Consider the following 18,980-nt stretch of genomic DNA (forward strand, 5'->3'; position numbering starts at 1 on the left):
GTGGAGTTTAAACCAAAAAGCTCTATTTTGGTCTCATCAGACCACATGACCTTCTCCCATTCCTACTCTGGATCATCCAGATGGTCATTGGCAAACTTCAGACAGGCCTGGACATGCGCTGGCTTGAGCAGAGGGAGCTTGCGTGCGCTGCAGGATTTTAATCCATGACGGCGTATTGTGTTACTGATGGTTAATTTTGATACTGTGGTCCCAGCTCTCTTCAGGTCATTGACCAGGTCCTGCCATGTAGTTCTGGGCTGATCCCTCACCTTTCTCATGATCATTGAGACTCCACGAGGTGAGATCTTGCATGGAGCCCCAGACCGAGGGAGGTTGACTGTTATCTTGAACTTCTTTCATTTTCTAATAATTGCGCCAACAGTTGTTGCCTTCTCACCAAGCTGCTTTCCTATTGTCCTGTCGCCCATCCCAGCCTTGTGCAAGTCTACAATTTTGTCCCTGATGTCCTTCGACAGCTCTCTGATCTTGCCCATTGTGGAGAGGTTGGAGTCTGATTGATTGAATGTGGACAGCTGTCTTTTATGCAGATAACGAGTTCAAACAGGTGCAGTTAATCCAGGTAATGAGTGGAGAATGGGAGGGTTTCTTAAAGACAAGATTAATAGGTCTGTGAGAGCCGGAATTCTTACTAGTTGGAAGGTGATCAAACACTTATTTCATGCAATAAAATGCAAATCAATTATTTAAAAATCATACAATGTGATTTTCAGGATTTTTGTTTTAGATTCCGTCTTTCACAGTTGAAGTGCACCGATGATAAAAATTACAGACCTCTACGTGCTTTGTAAGTGGGAAAACCTGCAAAATCGGCAGTGTATCAAATACTTGTTCTCCCCACTGTATATCATTTTTTTTTTTTGACTTCTTAATTTCAATTGTGATGTGCACATTTTTCTCTGCCGCCCACCTTCCTCAATATTTCCTTGAAGCCCAGAAACCAAACCACCCTTTTCATATTGGCCCTTGGTTTCCACTATCACAGTTTTAACTATCATGGCATTTTCCAGAAAGCTAACCCTCACGATATTTGAAGGTTTACTGTATATGTATACCAATTTAATAGATCAAAATTTCAATTTTCAGTGCTCAACTGATGATGCAGCCAGCCAGGACTTGTGTATGGTAGTTGGTTCACTGTAGTTTGAACCTACTAGTTACTTATTGTGGGGGATTGTGGGGAGGGGGGGGGTAATTCATCCACTATTTTGCCTGCAAACAATAGATGTGGCCCCCAAATATAAAGTTTAATTGGAACTGCAATGCAACAGTTTATCCTGACATTAAAATATGCAATCTCCTTTTTGTGATAATGCTTTATGTTTTGCACAATTTTTATTTTTAATTGAAGGCATATCTGGAGATGGAGAAACAAACCACTCCATCTTGAGTATTTCAACTCAATCCAAACCCTTTATGACAGACGATGTTGTCACCCCCACCTGACATACATCTTTCAATCCATCCATCCATCCATTGGGACCATACTTTGTGCAGAGTGTTGATGCTGCCGAAGCAGTCTCCTTGGATATTGGCACAATCCTGGACAGGTCGCCACTCCGACACAAGATACCAGCATGCTGGTACTCATTTTGCCAACCTCGAAAGGATGACAGGCAGAGTCAACCCTGCCTAGTATTAATTCAACAGCCGAGTGAGATTTGAACTCAGGATCCTCGGATTCCAAACCCACCACCATAACCATCAAGCCAACACCTTGCATACCATCTTTCAATACAACGGGAAAACAAGCAGAGGAAGCATTTCAAAGCAAAGAATCACTGAAGAGTTAGCAAGAACATTTTGAAAGAGTTCCACAATCCACAAATGGCCCACTCACCTTTTTTCATTATCTATTTGATCCAGCTGTACTGAGGGAATATTAAGACAGATGCCAACTTGATACCACTCTGTCCCAAGTTGCCCAGAGATAGAGCACAGGTTGGATTCGGTGAGGTATCCAGTCTCTGCAGTAAAAGAAGCAAATTGAGATCATAACAGAATGTTATGAATGACCTTGAAGTTGTTAAAATATAGTAAAATGGACTTCAGCATTTATGCAAAAGAACTAACAAGGCAAGTAAGATAATTTTAGATTAGTAATTGCAACAAGATGACATTCTGTGTTCTTGATAAACGGAAATGTCCTGACAGCTCACACATGGCAGACTGTCCTTCATGTTAACTATTTTGAAATTGATGCCCAAGGAGGGAGTGGGAGGGATCCATTTCCAAACTGTAATGTTGCATTGTGTTCTGCAGACGATGCAATGCACCATGAGTGTTTGGTCTTTCTGAAGAGATGTAAAGCGAGCTGTCACATATATTGGTACTTACTGAGGAACTGTAAAGTTTCAATGTTGCTTTTCAAAAGATGTTGGCCGTTATGTGCCAAGACCTTGCTCAAATTATTATTGCGAAGTCTGACAGTAAGCCAAATGGAAAACCACCCAGTCCATTCCTTTCCTTAGCATAATTTGCCACTTAGATGGTACATATATCAAATCAATTTTTCATTTTAAAAGTCTAAAATCATTCCGAACAAGAAAGAAAAACAGAAAAAATAAACACCAGTGATTGATCATTGAATATTACCACCACAAAAAAAAAAATTACTACCAAAATCAGAGATAAACCAAAAAAGAAAAAGGAAAGCTGACCAGGATTTCCGAGGTTGAGAGGACGAAAATCATGTTGGAAAATCCCATTTTGCTGCATATGTTGAGTAGTTGTCTTTCTCTCAAATTTCTGCAGAGGATGAAAAAAAATGGAAAAGTATTAGAATAACACTCTTACTTCAGTAATCTGCTCAGATAGTTGAACTCTACAAGGTATATACAGCACCTTCATAAAGTATTCACACCCCTAGAATTTTGTCACATTGTGTTGCATTACAGCCTGCGTTTAAAATGGATTAAATTTAATTTTTTTTTGTCACCGATCTATGTACACAAAATACCCCATAATGACAAAGTAAAAACATGTTTTTAGAGTCTTTTTACAAACTCATGAAAAATGAAAATCTGAAATGTCTTGCATTAACAAATATTCAACACCTTTGCTATAACACTCCAATTTGAGCTCAGGTGCATCCAATTGCCTTTGATCATCCATGAGATGACCCTACAACTTGATTGGAGTCACCTGTCACTGATTACATTGATTGGACACGATTTAGAAAGAAACACACCTTTCTATCAAGGTCTCACAGTTGACAGTGTATGTTAGAACAGAAACTCTACAATGAAGTCAGTTGTCCTACCCTTCCTCATGTCCATCGTACATTGAAGCTTGTGGTGATGCAGTTGTCCTGAAACAACTTGTCCGCCTCATGGAAGGAAAATCCAACTGAAGGCAATCTCAGTTCCTTCCACAAAGCTCGGAACAAGTGTGTATCTACCGTCAGGAGAGCCAGAAAACAACATCTTTCCAATCTCAAGTCTGAACACTCAAACCTGTCTCCCTCCTCCAAATCCTGGTGGCATCTAGTTAAGTCTGTTTTTGGTGTATGTTCCCCCTCCATCCATTCCCTGACCTCAAATGGCTGCATAGCTGATACTGCATGTGAAAAGGCTGAATGCCTAAACTTCGTGTTTGCTTCTAAATCTTGTGTCCCAAACCCATCACTTTTGGTACCCACCTTAATCAGTCACACCCAGCTGTTACTGGACTCTGTGTCCTTTTCTCCTGACAAAGTGGGGAGCATTTTTTTGTATACATTGTCTAGGCACATGTAAAAGTCAAACCTCGATTCAGATTCTGCAACCGGTCTCGAGGGCATCAGCCCACATGTCCTAAAAACCAGTTCTCTCGCTCACCTTCTCTCTGTTCCATTCACCCTCTCATTTGCTCAAGGTCATCTTCCATCTGCTTGGAAATCAGCAAACATCACCAGTCTGCATAAAAAAAATGTGCAAAAACAGATTCCTGCAACTACAGACCAATCAGCCTTCTCCCAATCATTAGCAAGGTTATGGAATCCATCATCGCTTCAGACATTAAATCCTTCCTCTTCTCAAATGGCTCGATTTCTGATCATAAATTTGGATTTAGAACAGGTCACTCTACTCTGGAGAAACTGCTTCTGCTCTCCCAACAATGGAGGGAGATCCTCAATGCCAGACATGAAATCAGAGCCATCTCCCTCGACATATCGCGTGCTTTCGATACGGTCTGGCACCCTGCCCTGCTCACCAAACTCTCTTCCTATGGTTTCCAAGGCCATCTCCACTCATGGATCACAGACTTCCTCTCCTGTCGCAGTCAACAAGTGGCCATAAATGGAGTTCTTTTATCCCCTTCTTTCTGTCGAGGCTGGAGTTCCTCAAGGCACTGTTCTGTGCCTTGTTCTTTTTATGGTTTTCATCAATGATCTCTCTGACTCTGGAAAATCCCCTTTATCTCTTTGCTGATGACTCCACCCTCTGCCGTACCATGTATCATCCCTCAGATCGGCAAGCAGCAGCCCCTTAACTCTCTGTAGTTCTGGATAAAATCCCAAACTGGTCCAACATGTGGAACATGCCTTTCAATCCTGACAAATCTCATACTCTCGTGATGTCTCTCCAAAAGGACCATCTGGAACCCCCCCCCACCCTCCCCGCCAATCTACTTTCTCAAAAATCCTCTTGAATAAGTCCTTTCATTTAAAAGCTTCTGGGTCTAAGAATCTGCCATGATGTTTCCTGGGAAATTTCCAAGCTGGCCTCTAAGGTCAGCCGACTGAGTATACTCCATTGTGCAGTCCTTCCTTGGCACACCTGAGCTCCTGACCACATAAAAAGCTTTTGTCAGCAGCCTGATGGAGTACTGCTCTCCCCTCTGGCCTGGTGCTCCTGCCTCTCACCCTTCTTGGCTTCACGCTGTACTGTGGAGACAAAGGCATTTAGGATCATTGGTATCTCCCACGATGAGGCTGAATCTTTGGGTCTCTCACTCTCTCACTGCAGGCAGGTCGGTTGTCTTTGTCTTCTACCATCTCCTTTCCGGTCTCAACCCCCCCCCGCTCCGTCTGCAATATGTCCCTCAAAGTCCACCAGGAAACCCCTCCTGGTAAAACTTCCAAAATCAAGAATCACTGCTCACCTTCACTCTTTCATTCCTCTTTTTCCTTTCTTTGGAACAAACTCCCATACTTTCTTCAATCCTACACTTCCCTCCAGGTCTTCAAAACAGCTGTTCACTACCATCTCTTATCTTCCCCCATCCAAAACCACAATCTTTTCTACCCCTGTTAATCCACCCCAAACCCACCTCCTTCAAATTCCCTGCTTTCCTTTCTGAAAGTCCCAGTCGTGTAAGGACCTGAAAAGTCCCTGTAGTGTCCATCTTGTTTACCCTGTGTATCCCACCCCATTCCTCTCCCTTCCACAGATATAATGTCTCTGTTCCCCACTGTTTTGTCCTTCTCTCCCCAGCCCCTTTTATCTCCTGCTCCCCCTGTTGTACGTTCTGTGTTAGCTCTCATACGAGCATCGACTGTTGACAAAAAAAGTCCAAGGAACTGTCCCTAGAACTCCGAGAAAGCATGATGAGACAGCATAGATCTGGGGAAGGGTATGGAGCAGTTTCTGGAGTGTTGAAAGTTCCCAAGAGCACAGTGAGGTCCATCATTGGGGAATGGAAAGAATATGGAACTACCCAGACAATTCCTAGAGCTGGCTGTCCAACCAAACTGAGCAACTGGGAAAAAGGACCTTGGTCACGGAGGTGACCCAGAATCCAGTGACCATGATGACAGAACTACAGAGTTTTTTGGCCAAGATGGGAGAACCTGGCTGCTGGAAGGACAACAGCCTTTGCAGCACTTCAGAAATCTAGACTTTATGGGAGACTGACCAGCCAGAACCCACTTCTGAGAAAAAGGCACGTGACAGCATACCTGGAGTTTGCAAAAAGGCAAGCGAATGATTCAGAGCATGAGGCAAAAGATTCTGTGGTCTGATGAGACGAAAATTGAACTCTTTGGCCTGAATGCAAAGCTCTTCGTATGGTGCAAACTCAGCACAGCATATCACCCACTAGCACCATCCCTACTGTGAAGCGTGGTGGTGGCAGCATCATGCTATGGGGATACTGTTCAGCAGCAGGGACTGGGAGACTTGTATGGATAGAGGGAATAATGAATGGAGCCAAACCCCGACCCACAACAGACAAATATTTGAGGAAAACCTGCTTCAGAGTGCAACAGACCTCAGACTGAGGCAAAGATTCCAATCGGACAATGACCCCAAGCATGCATCCAAAGAAACACTCGAATGGCTTCAGAACAAGAACATGATAATCTTTGAGTGGCCCAGCCAAAGCCCAGACTTGAATCCCATTGAGAATCTGTGGAAGGACTTGAAGATTGCTGCTCACTGGCACCCCACATCCAACTTGACAGAGCTTGAGCAAATCTGTCATGAAGAATGGGAGAAAATCCCCAAATCTAGATGTGCAAAGCTGATACAGACATACCCAAGAAGACTTGAAGCTGTAATCACTGTCAGAAAAACTGCTGCAAAGTATTGACTCAGGGGGTTGATTACTTATTGATGCAAGACATTTCAGCTTTTCATTCTTAATTAATTTGTAAAAATTTCTAAAAATACATTTTCACTTTGTCGTTATGGGGTATTTTGTGGAGATCGGTGACAAAAATTTAAAATGCAATCCATTTTAAATTCAGGCAGTTACACAACAAAATGTGACAAAAGTTGAGGGATGTGAATAATTTGAAAGCACTGTACTAACCTGATTTAAAAACTAGTTGTAAGCAAATATGTTTTCAATGTGTAGTCTTGTGCTACTGTCTCAATTATAAAACTAGAAGGGCGCTCGGTAGAGCGTATACCTCCGCCACGTAATGCCTGATCCAGGAGAACATATCGGGCCCAATACATTTTTGAAATATCATGCTTCACAGTACTAATCGTTTTTGGCCCTTTCTCTCAATGGTGAAGAATCACTTCAAAAATTAAAAATTCTCGTATCCAGATCCGGATCTGGATCTTCACCAAAATCAAATAATGTAGTCCTTGCCACACACAATTAACCTGTCCACCAAGTTTCGTCCGAATCCGGCTAAAGGGTTTGTGATGTCGGCTTATTTTATCATTTTAGCACGATAAATGGTGAAAAATCACATCAAAATTTCAAGTAGTCGGATCTGGATTCAGATCTTCATCAAAAATCGAATCAATTCGTCGAGGTCACACACCCAACCTGTCCACCAAGTTTCGTCCAAATCCATCCACAACCTTTTGAGATATCATGCTATATATCAGTTTAGCACTCTCTCTCAATGGTGAAGAATCACTTCAAAAATTATCAGATCCGGATCCGGATTTTCACAAAAATATAATCAGTTCATCCTTGTCACACACTCAACCTGTCCACCAAATTTCATCCGGATTTCATCAAATTTCATCCAGATTTCATTAAATTTCATCCGGATTTCATCAAATTTCATCCGTATTTCATCAAATTTCATCCGTCCACAACTTTTTGAGATATCCTGTACACAGACAAACAGGCAGAAAGGGGTGAACATAACATCCTTCACCTTTGGCGGTGGAGGTAACTCGAGAGTTCATAGAAGACCTCACCCCAAACAGTGTTGAAGTACATAATTCAATTGAAATAAAATAAAGATTTTAATAGTCGTGTAAAAAAAACAAATTCCAGAAGTTTACCAGCCTTGATGCATTGTCTTTTACACCACCTTATTTATCACGTTAAATCAGTTCTTCCTGCCTGCTGTTTGTGACCTTTATGACGTCCTTAAAATCCAGACAAGAAGACATAGTTAAAAAAAAATTCTCACTCCTCTCCGTGCATGCATGATCGGGACAGATTCAGAGCCAAATTATTGCGAAACTACAGGTTCATTTTCCGGTTCATGTTCAAAATATAACATTCAACTAAAATCAAGTTTTTCCTTTATCATATACTCATGATATTTGAAGACGGACCGACGGATGCACAGATAGACAAAGTGTGAACCAAATGCTTAACCCCACTTTTCACTTTGGATATGCGTGGTAATTATAATGGTGCAGGTGAGAGGTGAGGCAATGAATCATGTGAGCATTTGTGAAGGATTAATATTGTCGAGAGGGTGGCCGGTCCAGGTTTAACCCTCCAGCCCAAATTGTGGTGACGGGTGGTTAATACCGCCAGCCCCCAGACGGTCAAGCAGTTCCTTATTAATACGAGGTGGACACATTGATCCTCAGAGATTATCACGCGTGCGGGAAGGGCATGTGGCAGTGGCAGAGTGGCGGAGGAGTACAGCACAGTTAAGCGCTGCAGAAGGACAGCACAAGGGGGTTTATACTCGAACCCCATGACAAATAGACGGATCCAGCCTCTTAAAATGAACACATTTAATGAAAATAGACTAATATTTACAAAGGTAAATAATTCAAAAGGTAATGATAAAAACATGAAGTAAATATAAGTCGAAGTCGAGGAACCTCTTCACACGGACATAAATACAAACAGGGAAAACAAAATAAAAAGAAAACCCTTCCTTTATTCTTGTACTTAGCTTGGTCCAGAGCTGGTCTTTGTGGAAATTGGAATCGAGGCGCTTCCACCAGTACATGCAGACGTGTGCAACATGACGCCAAGCTGCTTCTCTTGTAGCGGGACAAACAGGAAATCCGCGAGCGGCACTGCACACCAAGGCTCAGAGACCCAATGCAGCTGCTTAATGCGTCGATCGTCCTCACCGAGTCAATCAAAAGCCAAAGGCCAGCACCTTGCTTCACCATGCGAGCCAAATTGTCTCAACACGAATACAAGGATCGTGCTGTCCTCTTTGTGTGCTGAAGGAAAGCCAGCCGTTTAACCCTGTTCTTACAGGCCATCTACTAACTACGGTCTTCCTCGACCACGTGCTTTCCTCCTCTCAACCCAACTCTGCCTCGTGAGTGTGCTCACTCTGAACTCCACTCTCTCAATATGCGCAACCAACCCTTCCTCTTCGACAACACGCCGAACAATCCGCCTCCGGGGCCTGGCCTGCTCGCACGAAACCAGGGAAGGTGAGACCTCTGCCCACTTGGCACACCTGGCTCGCCTCTGACGTCACGTCCATTAATCATCAGCCTCAAAGGTGTGACTTCGCCTGCCGTAACCCTTGGAGGTGGGGCTTCTGCCTGCTCGGCATGTTTGCTTGTTTCTCATCATGGTTTTGTTAATAGAAAACATAGGGAAAAAAATCACAGGGGGGCAATTACATAATAGGGAAGTTTATTCTTAAACCCTAGCTAATGAACACCACACCACCCCCCCCCCCCCCCTGTGTGGTGACAGGTAACACATAAGCTCACAGTTTCCCTACTTAATTACATCGAGATGCCTCCTCCACATCTACGGACTAAACAACTCTATTCAATCCTAAATTCCCTATTAAATCCACCATCTAACCCCACAACTGTAACAATATGCTCTGCCCACATTTGTCAAATACAGGGCAGGAGGCAAAAAGCAGAAATGTGGAAGGGAAATAATGTTGCCCCTAATCTTGTTTCAATTAATCTTTTCCATTCTTGCCTGGCAGGTAACAACTGAGTACCACATAAAGGTTTGCTATACAGTACTCAAGTGCAAATGTTCAGATAGCTTATATGGGAATACATAGTATTGTAATGGACTCAGTCTTTCAAACAGGTGATGCAAGACCACCAGAAATAATCTCTCAAGGCACCAACCAACGAGAAGCGTACTGTGCCTGCGCTGCTAATCCGTAGTGATAGAGTTAGCTTTTTAAATAACTTTCACCACACAGTGGCCTGAATGTTTGCAAACTGTTTTATGGGGGAGAATTTGTTTACGCTGGAGGACGAAATTGCACCTCAAAATACACAGTAATGGTTTTAAGAGAAACAGGTTTAATAAATAATGGGAATGGGGATGGGGACAAGGAGAATGAAATGGCAATATATGAAACTGAAAGCGAACACTTTTTCGTTGTCTTAATGCTAATCTTAACACATCACTCAAGCACGTGTGGTGTGTGTGTGTGTGTGTGTGTGTGTGTGTGTGTGTGTGTGTGTGTGTGTGTGTGTGTGTGTGTGTGTGTGTGTGTGTGTGTGTGTGGTCTTTCCTGAGAAGGGTCTTTGAGATATCCAAGCAAGGCATAGCTTTTGGACCTGTTTTTCCAGTCTGGCGTTGCCCTTGTCCCTCCAAAGCTGGCTACATGGCTCAATGACCAGTGGTCCCCTCTTGTGCACCCGATGAGTGAGAGAGTGAGGTGTGATCGTCACTGCCTTAAATAGATAGCCCCCTGCTTCCCACCCCCCAGCTGTGCCAGTCTTGCATTTGCGCTCTTGCAGCCCGGAGTAGTACTGTTGTGGGTCGGGGTTCGGTGGCGATAAACGACCACTGGGTGGAGCAGTGGAGTCGTCTCCCACCGAACACCCGGAATTTAGGTCGTGACTCTCGGACAACTCCAAAATGTCACGGGTCACTTAGAGGACCGTGGTCGCCAATATTTTGACGGCGTAAGGTAGGGTCCACTTGTCTAATTCCAATTTACCTAAGTACTCACGCAGTCCAACTACCGGGGAAACCACACCCTCAGCCACCTTTGTCTGTATCGAGTCGCTATCACCGACTCGGATCCGGCCTAACCGAGTGGAAGTTACCAAAGCCGCGCTGGACCAAATGAACAATTTACGGCCCGAACGGCCTTACTATTTCTCAATACGCACCTTGCTAGGCCAATGAAGGAAAGCACAGAAAACGAGCTGGTACATTTAACAGGGGTTTATTTATAACGATAATCAGGGAGGGAGACACAGAGCAGAGTTATCACGAATAAAAGGCAGGCAATGAACAATGAACAAAAGCACTTGACAATCCTACTTAAAGACGGGGCCCACGGACACGCACACAAAAGAAATGGACCCCGTGGGTTTAGTTCGGTAGAGCCGGGCCGGGGTACCTGTCCCACCCGGTGCGGTCACACCGACTCAAACCACTACGGTGGGACTCGAACCCACAACCCGAAGTCCACGGCCCACGACCCTGGCTGCTCGGTCACCAGACTTGCCCTCCAAAGGACCGCAGACCACTACAACCACGACCGTCTGCAGAGCGCTCGTCAACCACTCAGCCACGACGACAGACTGCTTGGCAATCGCCATGATCTCCTCTCTGCCGAACCCTGGTCCTGACAACCATTCAGCCACGATGACAGACCGCTCGGCAATCGCCACGATCTCCTCTCTGCTGAACCTTGGGCCTGACAACCACTCAGCCAAGATGACAGACCGCCCGGCAATCGCCCCGATCTCCTCTCTGCTGAACCCTGGTCCTGAGAACCACTCTGCCACGACGACAGACCACTCGGAAATCACCACGATCTCCTCTGCCGAACCCTGGCCCAGACAACCACTCTACTCTTCTGAGGTGGGAGGGGTCTCTTCGCCTCGCCACTCACCTCCTGATTGGATGAGGGGTTGTCGGACAACTCGTGGTCACCTCCCGATTGGCTGGGGTGTGCGTGTCATGCTCGCCCTTCACTCATTCGCTTGAGGAAACGTCCATGCCCTGCCATGCCCTTGGGGCGGAGCCTCGATCTGAGGCGATGGAGGCTCCGCCCACGCCTTCAGCCAAAAACATGTGGGCAATGGCGACCAGGTCGAGTGCGAGATGGTGGCGTTGTTGTAGTGGATGTAATAAACCTGACTAAAAAAATAACTCGTAGCGTACACATGTAATTCCCATTAGACAGAAGGACGGGACCCTGACTATAAACACATACTTATCGAAATAACTGAACTATGGGGACTCTGGCTGTCTGTGTGCACATGGCTTCCAGATTCGTAACAGTACGTGGTTATGCCATTTGTAAAACCAGTGTTCAAGGCTCGACACAGCACATGTCCAGCAGCCATTTGTAGAGTGTGATTCATGATATAAAAGTAAAATGGTGGTGATTTAAGTTTAACACAGATGCATGGTGAGAACAGAAAAACTTGATGGGAAGCGTGGGGGTGACTGGGAGCGAACTTGACATCTGATTCTGGTCAATGTTAACTGGGGTTTGCAAAGACTTGTGCTAACACTCAAGATGTAAATGATGAATAATTAATCCCTCATTGACCGCCCCCTCCCCCCCCCTTTCCAAGTCATTTTCATAACAATAGCATGGATCGGCTGACTACGCTCGCCTTGCCACACGTTGTTACAGAGATTTACGTTACAGATTTGCTGCATTGCCATGATTTACACCAATCATAATACAAACATTTATTTTGTACAAGTGCATTTGTAAAATTGGTGATATAATTATTTGTAATCTAAAAATGGTCCAAGTGGTAAAAAGCTCTAAATGGTCAAGGGCCCAAGCTGTCTCATCTGTCCGAAGGGTGTAAGCGGTCTGAATGGTGTTAAGGTCTAAACGGTATGAAAGGTCGAAGCGGTAAAGGGATTTAAAGGTGTCTAAAGTGTTGAAAGGGTCTTTTGGGTCCTCTTGGTATTGTGCTTGTGGGCTTGATTCAGCCTGCTGTGCAACGGAGAGCATCAGCGGGTCATGCTGTGGGTGTTATTTGTGCTCATAGGCTCGATTTGGCCTGCTGTGCGGCGGAGCGGATCGGCGAGTCATGTTGTGGGTGCTATTTGTGCTCATGGCCTCGATTCGGCCTGCTGTGTGGCGGAGAGGATCGGTGGGTCATGCTGCCAGTGCTATTTCTGCTCGTGGACTCGATTTGGCCTGCTGTGCGGTAGAGAGGATTGGCGGGTCATACTGCAGGCCCTATTTGTGCTCATGGGGTCAATTCGGTCCACTTTGCAGTGGAGTGAATTGATGGTTGGTGCTGTTGGTGATAACAGTGCTTTTGGAATCTGTGAGCGTGATGAGGGTCGAACTGAGACACTGAGTGACTTTTGAAATGTGATTTTTGTGATTTTTGAGATTGTGGGCTACAAATGGGAAGAACTGGGCCAGAGAAGTAGGAATTCAGGGATGCACTGGAGGGGATGTTGGGAATGGTTGAGCTGGACGTGATGCTGTGCATTGCAGGGGATTTTAATTCACAAGTGGGAGTAGTGGAGCCCGGAGAAGAGGAATGTTTTGGTAAATTTAGTTGTGGAAAGAGGAATATAGAGAGGGTCAAGAGATTGTGGAGCTGGTGGTGAGGAATGGGATGGCCATAGCTGGTTCATTCTTTCAAAAGTGGGAAAGCCACAAGATTACCTTTCGGAATGGACATCATTGAACAGAACAAGATTTGGCGGTGGTAAAATTTGAGGCAGTCAAACTCTGATTCAATGAGTCAAACCTGATTTCCACTTATCGAAAAACTCTGATGTCTGCATATTTTTTTCTTCACAAAAGTTAGAATAGATAATATCTTGAAGTTTTAAGAGAAACTCACAGATGTTGGTAGTTTCAGAGGTAGTGTGGCAAGGTGCTGTGCATCAGGGCCTTTTCTCCACCTTGCTTTCACCACTGGTAGGATTTCAGGCAACTCTCCCCGGTAAAATGACACCTTGTGAAAAGTTTTTGCAACCGAATGTCATCCTGAAGCAAGGTATCACCAAACCCAAGGTGTGGCAACTACAGCACATCACAAATTAATTATTCCAGGATATTAAGTGAAAATTATTTTGCAAAACATTTTCTCCGATAAAAGTGTCCATTTCATCACAGCAAAGAAAAGAAATTATTTGACTAAGGTATTCTTTGCTTTCAAGCAACAATGAACAAAGTTATTAATAACCATCCAACACAGCCTTCAGCAGAGGTGTATTTTCAGACAATGGAAGGATGAATGAACAAACTCAATTGATAAGGATTATTCTCCCCATGCTTTTTGAAAAAAAAAATCCCCATGCTTATTGTAATCAACTTCGTCTGTCTGTCTGTCTATCCATCACACAATCTCCTCTGAAACAGTTGGGCATAAATTCACCAAACTTGGTAGATATGATCACCACACAGCAAGAAGGTGCAAGAGCAGTATCATTTTTGTCCCTGTCCCTGTCCCACCCCCCTTAAACTCCTAAAATCCAGGATCACTGCTTACTTGCACTCATTCTTTCCTTTTTTTTCTCCCACCTATGGAACCAACTTCCACCTCTTCAATCTCATTCTTCCTTCTTGGTCTTCAAGACAGCTGTTCACCACCACCTCAGATCATCCACCATCCAAAACCACAATCTTTTCTACCTTCACTAACCACCCTAATTCCTCCTCCATCCAAATTTTCAGATCTCCCTCCTTGGAGTTTCCTTCTGCATCTATCTTGTCCACACCATGCATCCTCTTCTGCTCCCCATTCCTCCCCACTCCTCCCCACACCCATTGTTTGTCCAAGTCTGCCTCTATCTTGGCCTTTAACTCTGCTGTTGGTGTTTCCCCCTCTCTCAACTGTCCCTTTTGTCCTGTTGTGTCCTGATCCATTCAGTGTACTAATACTAGCTGTTCCACGAGCCTCGACTATGTATCCAAGAAGAAAAAATTACGGGAATATTTTGTAATGAAACTTTTTACCAGTATATGCAATCCACATTTTGGGACACATGAAATATGTCATGACTTTTTTGGATTTAACCCCCAGTTCATGTCCAGGATGGGAGAAGGACAGCTGAGGTCACAGGGGTCAAGGCGCTGTCACACCTTGAAGTTTTAGCCAGCAATGGCAACGTATAAAAATATATGTAAAACGTTGGCATACGCTGACGTTTTGGGTTTTAAAAAAAAGGTTTTGGTCGTATTCATAACGTGTTGGTCGAATGCATAACATATTAGTAACGGGCACAGAACGTTTCGTTGTCTTATACATAACTTATAGCAACGAATGCTTAGCCTGTTGTCGGCGTTCACAACCTATGCCCAACGATAGTTTAACTTAGGCATAGAGCGCTGCACATATCGCCGACGAACTCGTGGCGTTCTCTGTTAAAAACCTGCTGCAGGCCGATTTAAATCATAAGCGCCTGAAAATTGGAAGTGTCAACATGGCAGTCACACCTTGATGATTAACCAGCGTATGCCGACCTATGAAAAATGTGTCTACAACGCTGGCACACGTCGAATACGGGATGGGTAAGTTGTGTATACGTTAGGAGCACGCTGAAAAACAATGAAGTACGCTGTCATATTCCGTGGTACGTCTAGTACGTCATGAAATTTCAAGCATGCTGAAAATTTTACGACGTACTCGACATATGGCTTGACTTGTAAGTTACTCATAAGTTGAAACACGTCGAGGTAATGTTTAGCATACCCAAAACTTAATTTTTAACCTACGAGTAACGTGCTTTGAACCTATGAGTAGCGTGCTTTGAACCTATGTGTAACGTATCTCAAACGCACATTGTCGTATGTAAACGAATTTGATTGACATCTTCCGGACGACCACAGAACTTACTGAACGCGTTTCTAACTTACATCTATCGTATAATGGCGATTTGGCAGCGTTAAGGGGAATTGGGATATACAAATGGGCTTCACAAGAGGAACCAGTCAGTGTTCCAGACTCCATGTTGAGTCGATGTCAATGTCAGTAGTATCAGTAGTATTAGTATTAAGTGAGCGTGTCAGTAGTTGTAGTAGTAGTAGGTCCATGTCAGTCATAGTAGTTGGTAAGCGTGATGGGGAGGGTGTGGGTGATGATGGATCCTCGTTGCGTCCACGAATAGGAGACTACTTTGCACTATTGTTCGATGTTCTTTTCGGCTATTTTTTTTTTTCTCATTCCCACGATGAACTATTTTTTGTCTCAGTTTTTAAAGTATTCAAAACGACTTGGACAAATGCATAATGTACTAGTAATGAACACAGAACGCTTCGATAACATAGATAAGTTATACCATAAATTGATTAGCGCGATTTAGGCGTCCACAATCTCTGCCCAACGATAGTCTAACATATGTATAGCGTGGCAGCATATCATCGATGATTACGTGAGGTTTTTCTATTCATAGGCTGCAACTTCACTTTTAATAAATGGCTGTCACTCGCCTATTGTTTTTGGACGCTGGTGCTCGGCAATTGAAATCGTTTTCATTGAACGAGTTAAATCGCTTCCACCTCACTGCAGTCACGGCACCAACAGCAGCAGGCTCAGTGCCAGGCTCAAGCGGATCCCTGTAGAAGGTGTACTGCTTGGTTATCCTTGGACCCACTCTGGCTAGCAGCTCGTCGAACATCGCTGGGGGCATTCGCAGGAAGTTGATGAAGGATGCATGGTCCTCGTTCCGGAGTTCCACCATGAGCTGGTCATATATGCCGTAATGGCGTTGCCTCCCGATCCATGGTCTCACCCAGTTCCTTCTCCTCCGTTCACGTCTTCTTCTCCCGGCTCTATTGGCACGCAACTGGTGCAGTGTCAACTCGATGAGGTCATGTTGATGTTCGAGGACAGGTAGTTGTTGTCGTCTCAGCCTTGCCGTATCATCCATCTCTCGGAATGACATGGACATGTACTCACCACGAAGTCTAAAAAAAAGACGGGTTCCTCCTGCGAAGCCCCTTTTTATATACCAATTCCCCTAATCGCTGCCAATGTGCCATTATACAGTATCTTTAAGTTCGAAACGTGTTCAGTAAGTTCTGTGGTCGTCCTGAAGACGTCAAATACGTCTACATTCGTATTTGTGCGTCGGACATGCTTTACAAATAAATCCCAAGCACGTTACTCATTGGTTATAAATAAGTCACGGTTACCCTAAACATTACTTTGACGTGTTTCGACGTATGAGGAACTTTTAAGTAACATGCTGTGAAGTGTGAACAACGTTCGTGTCGCGTGCTTACAAAACGTTACTCATAGGTTAGAAATAAGTTTCGGGTATGCTAAACATTACCTCGACGTGTTTCGACTTATGAGTAACTTACAAGTAACGTGTGTCAACGATCGCATAATGTGCCTGCAACTTATGGCCAGCGTAGCAGAACGTGCGAGTCATACGCCAGCATACGTCATAAAATTTCAAGCATGCAAAAATTTGAGGACAACCCAAAAGTACAACGTTTAAAGCCAGCGTACTACGACGTATGGCAGTGTTTTTCAGCGTGCTCTTAACGTATACAAAACGTACCCATAACGTATTCGACGTGTGCCAGCGTTTTAGACAAATTTTTCATAAATCGGCATACGCTGGCTAAATCGTCAAGGTGTGACAGTGGCTTTAAACAGGAAATCATTTTTCAACTCCATTTTTAAAAATTTTTAAATATTGGGTCATTCCTGGTGGAATTTTTTTCCATCTTTCAACTTTGCTTTACATGGGAAGTGTGGGGATTTGTGATGGTGATCATAACTACTAAGTTTGGTGAATTTCTTCACAACTGTTTAGGAGGAGATAGCGTGACAGACAGATGGACAGACAGAGCCAATTACAATACCACCTGCCCCCCCCCCCACAACCCTCGTTATTTTCAAAAAGCATGGGGATAATGAGGTCCCATATTTTGTTTTCATTTAGCAAAAGTATTTTTCATTTACTGATTGGGGGATTTTCGAGAAGACATGATGGGGAAGAGGAAGAGAGGTGCACCTTACGAGTTGAACGAAGGTAACTGCCAATTAAAAAAAGTCAGTATAAATTTAGAATGATTTGCTTCTCATGGTTCAGATAAGTAGTGGTGCCGTAGCTACTTTAGCAGAAAGTTCCCTATTTTTGGCAGATTTCCAGAATAAGGTAGGAAATAATGGGATTTTATTTTCCCTCATAATCCACGATGCTTTGCAGGTCAGGTGTCAGGTTTCTTGTATTGGAGGGGGATTGGTGTGTGTGTGTGTGTGTGTGTGTGTGTGTGTGTGTCTGTGTGTGTGTGTGTGGGGGGGGGGGGGGGGCTCATGAATCTCGATGAGAATAGCTTTTGTATAGTTTGTGATGACAATAATGTGCTCCTCTTTGCATCAATCATTACCTGTCCCTTTGTGTCTAGCTCTCTCTCATTTGGCTTTGGCTCCACATGGAGTTCCTTCATGTTCTTGAGGTGTGAATAAAAGAAGAACGCAACACGTCCTTCCGAGGAACCAGGAAGATCTGTAAGGCATGCGTGTAAGTGCATATAATGGCTGAAACACGAGTTGGCTTTTCAGCGTTTTCGTTTAAAGATGGAGCTTACGATATAGTCATCCCAGGTTAATATAAAAATTACTCGTTGTCTTATAAGTAACGTCAACACAGGAGATGGCCATTAGGCCAAACAAGCTAGTGCAATGGTTGCCAACCTATCGTTGTTTGTCTGTGCTCAATAATTTTTAAATGTTGAGCATCAAGCAAGGAGCAGCAGGTACCATTTTAAAAGTCTTTGGTATGATTCTGCTGGGGTTTGAACTGCTGACCTCCCAGACAGAGTGGAACCTCAAATCGTAACACACCAAGTCCAATGAAATCCCATGCACAATGTCGATTTGTTCATTGTCATCTAAATCATTGTAATTCATGCAAAAGTAAAATGATGTCTCCTAATGTCTACGGCAGCTCGTGATTCACGTACAATTTACACCATGAGGTTTAAAATCACTGGAATAAAAACAATTATAGTACATTATTTTTATTGAAATAATAAAGAGGATTCTTCACAATGCATGAAGTAGGAGTAATAGTAGTAGTAGTGGTAGTAGTAGAAGTAGAAGTAGTAGTCATAGTAGTCGTAGTAGTCGTAGTAGTCCAGAAAAGGAGGTGGGACATCGTTGATTTTGTAATGGGTGGTGGAATGGAGGGAATGTACTGTATTAGTGCAGATATCAAACTTGGGTGCTCCTTTCCTGAAAATGTGAGATTTTCCAGAATTGATGAAAAGTGTTCCAGTTAACAGACTAGAGTATAATCAATTCCAGAGAGAGAAGAAAAGTGATGCAGCTGCCATCTGCCCATCAGTGTGATGGAGTCAGATCATGTCAGGTATGGGAGCAGGCGCCGGAACAGTGCATCGCTGCTTCCACTTTCCATCGGCACTACAGGGGCCTCCGCTGGCCATCCCCCAGGCAGATGCCTGGCCAATC

General features: G+C 44.0%; 1 protein-coding gene across 5 annotated transcripts in view; it reads right to left on the minus strand.

The window, feature by feature from the left end:
- The window catches only part of PIDD1 (p53-induced death domain protein 1), a 63,296-nt gene that overhangs the window by 13,801 nt on the left and 30,515 nt on the right, over positions 1–18,980 (minus strand). For 2 of the 5 annotated variants that reach the window (XM_085882920.1, XM_085882918.1), the window contains 4 exons: positions 17,897–18,015; positions 13,392–13,505; positions 2,679–2,766; positions 1,859–1,985 (listed from right to left, as the gene is read on the minus strand). In XM_085882920.1, coding sequence (XP_085739046.1) covers positions 1,859–1,985; positions 2,679–2,766; positions 13,392–13,505; positions 17,897–18,015 — 448 coding nt within the window. Of the gene's footprint in view, positions 1–1,858; positions 1,986–2,678; positions 2,767–13,391; positions 13,574–17,896; positions 18,016–18,980 lie in introns of those variants that run through there. The other 3 variants (XR_015058584.1, XR_015058583.1, XM_085882919.1) reach the window with 3 other exon arrangements.

Source organism: Eptatretus burgeri, chromosome 5, assembly GCF_056783735.1.
Source record: "Eptatretus burgeri isolate ZD-2024b chromosome 5, Ebu_testis_v1, whole genome shotgun sequence".
Lineage (NCBI taxonomy): Eukaryota > Metazoa > Chordata > Myxini > Myxiniformes > Myxinidae > Eptatretus > Eptatretus burgeri.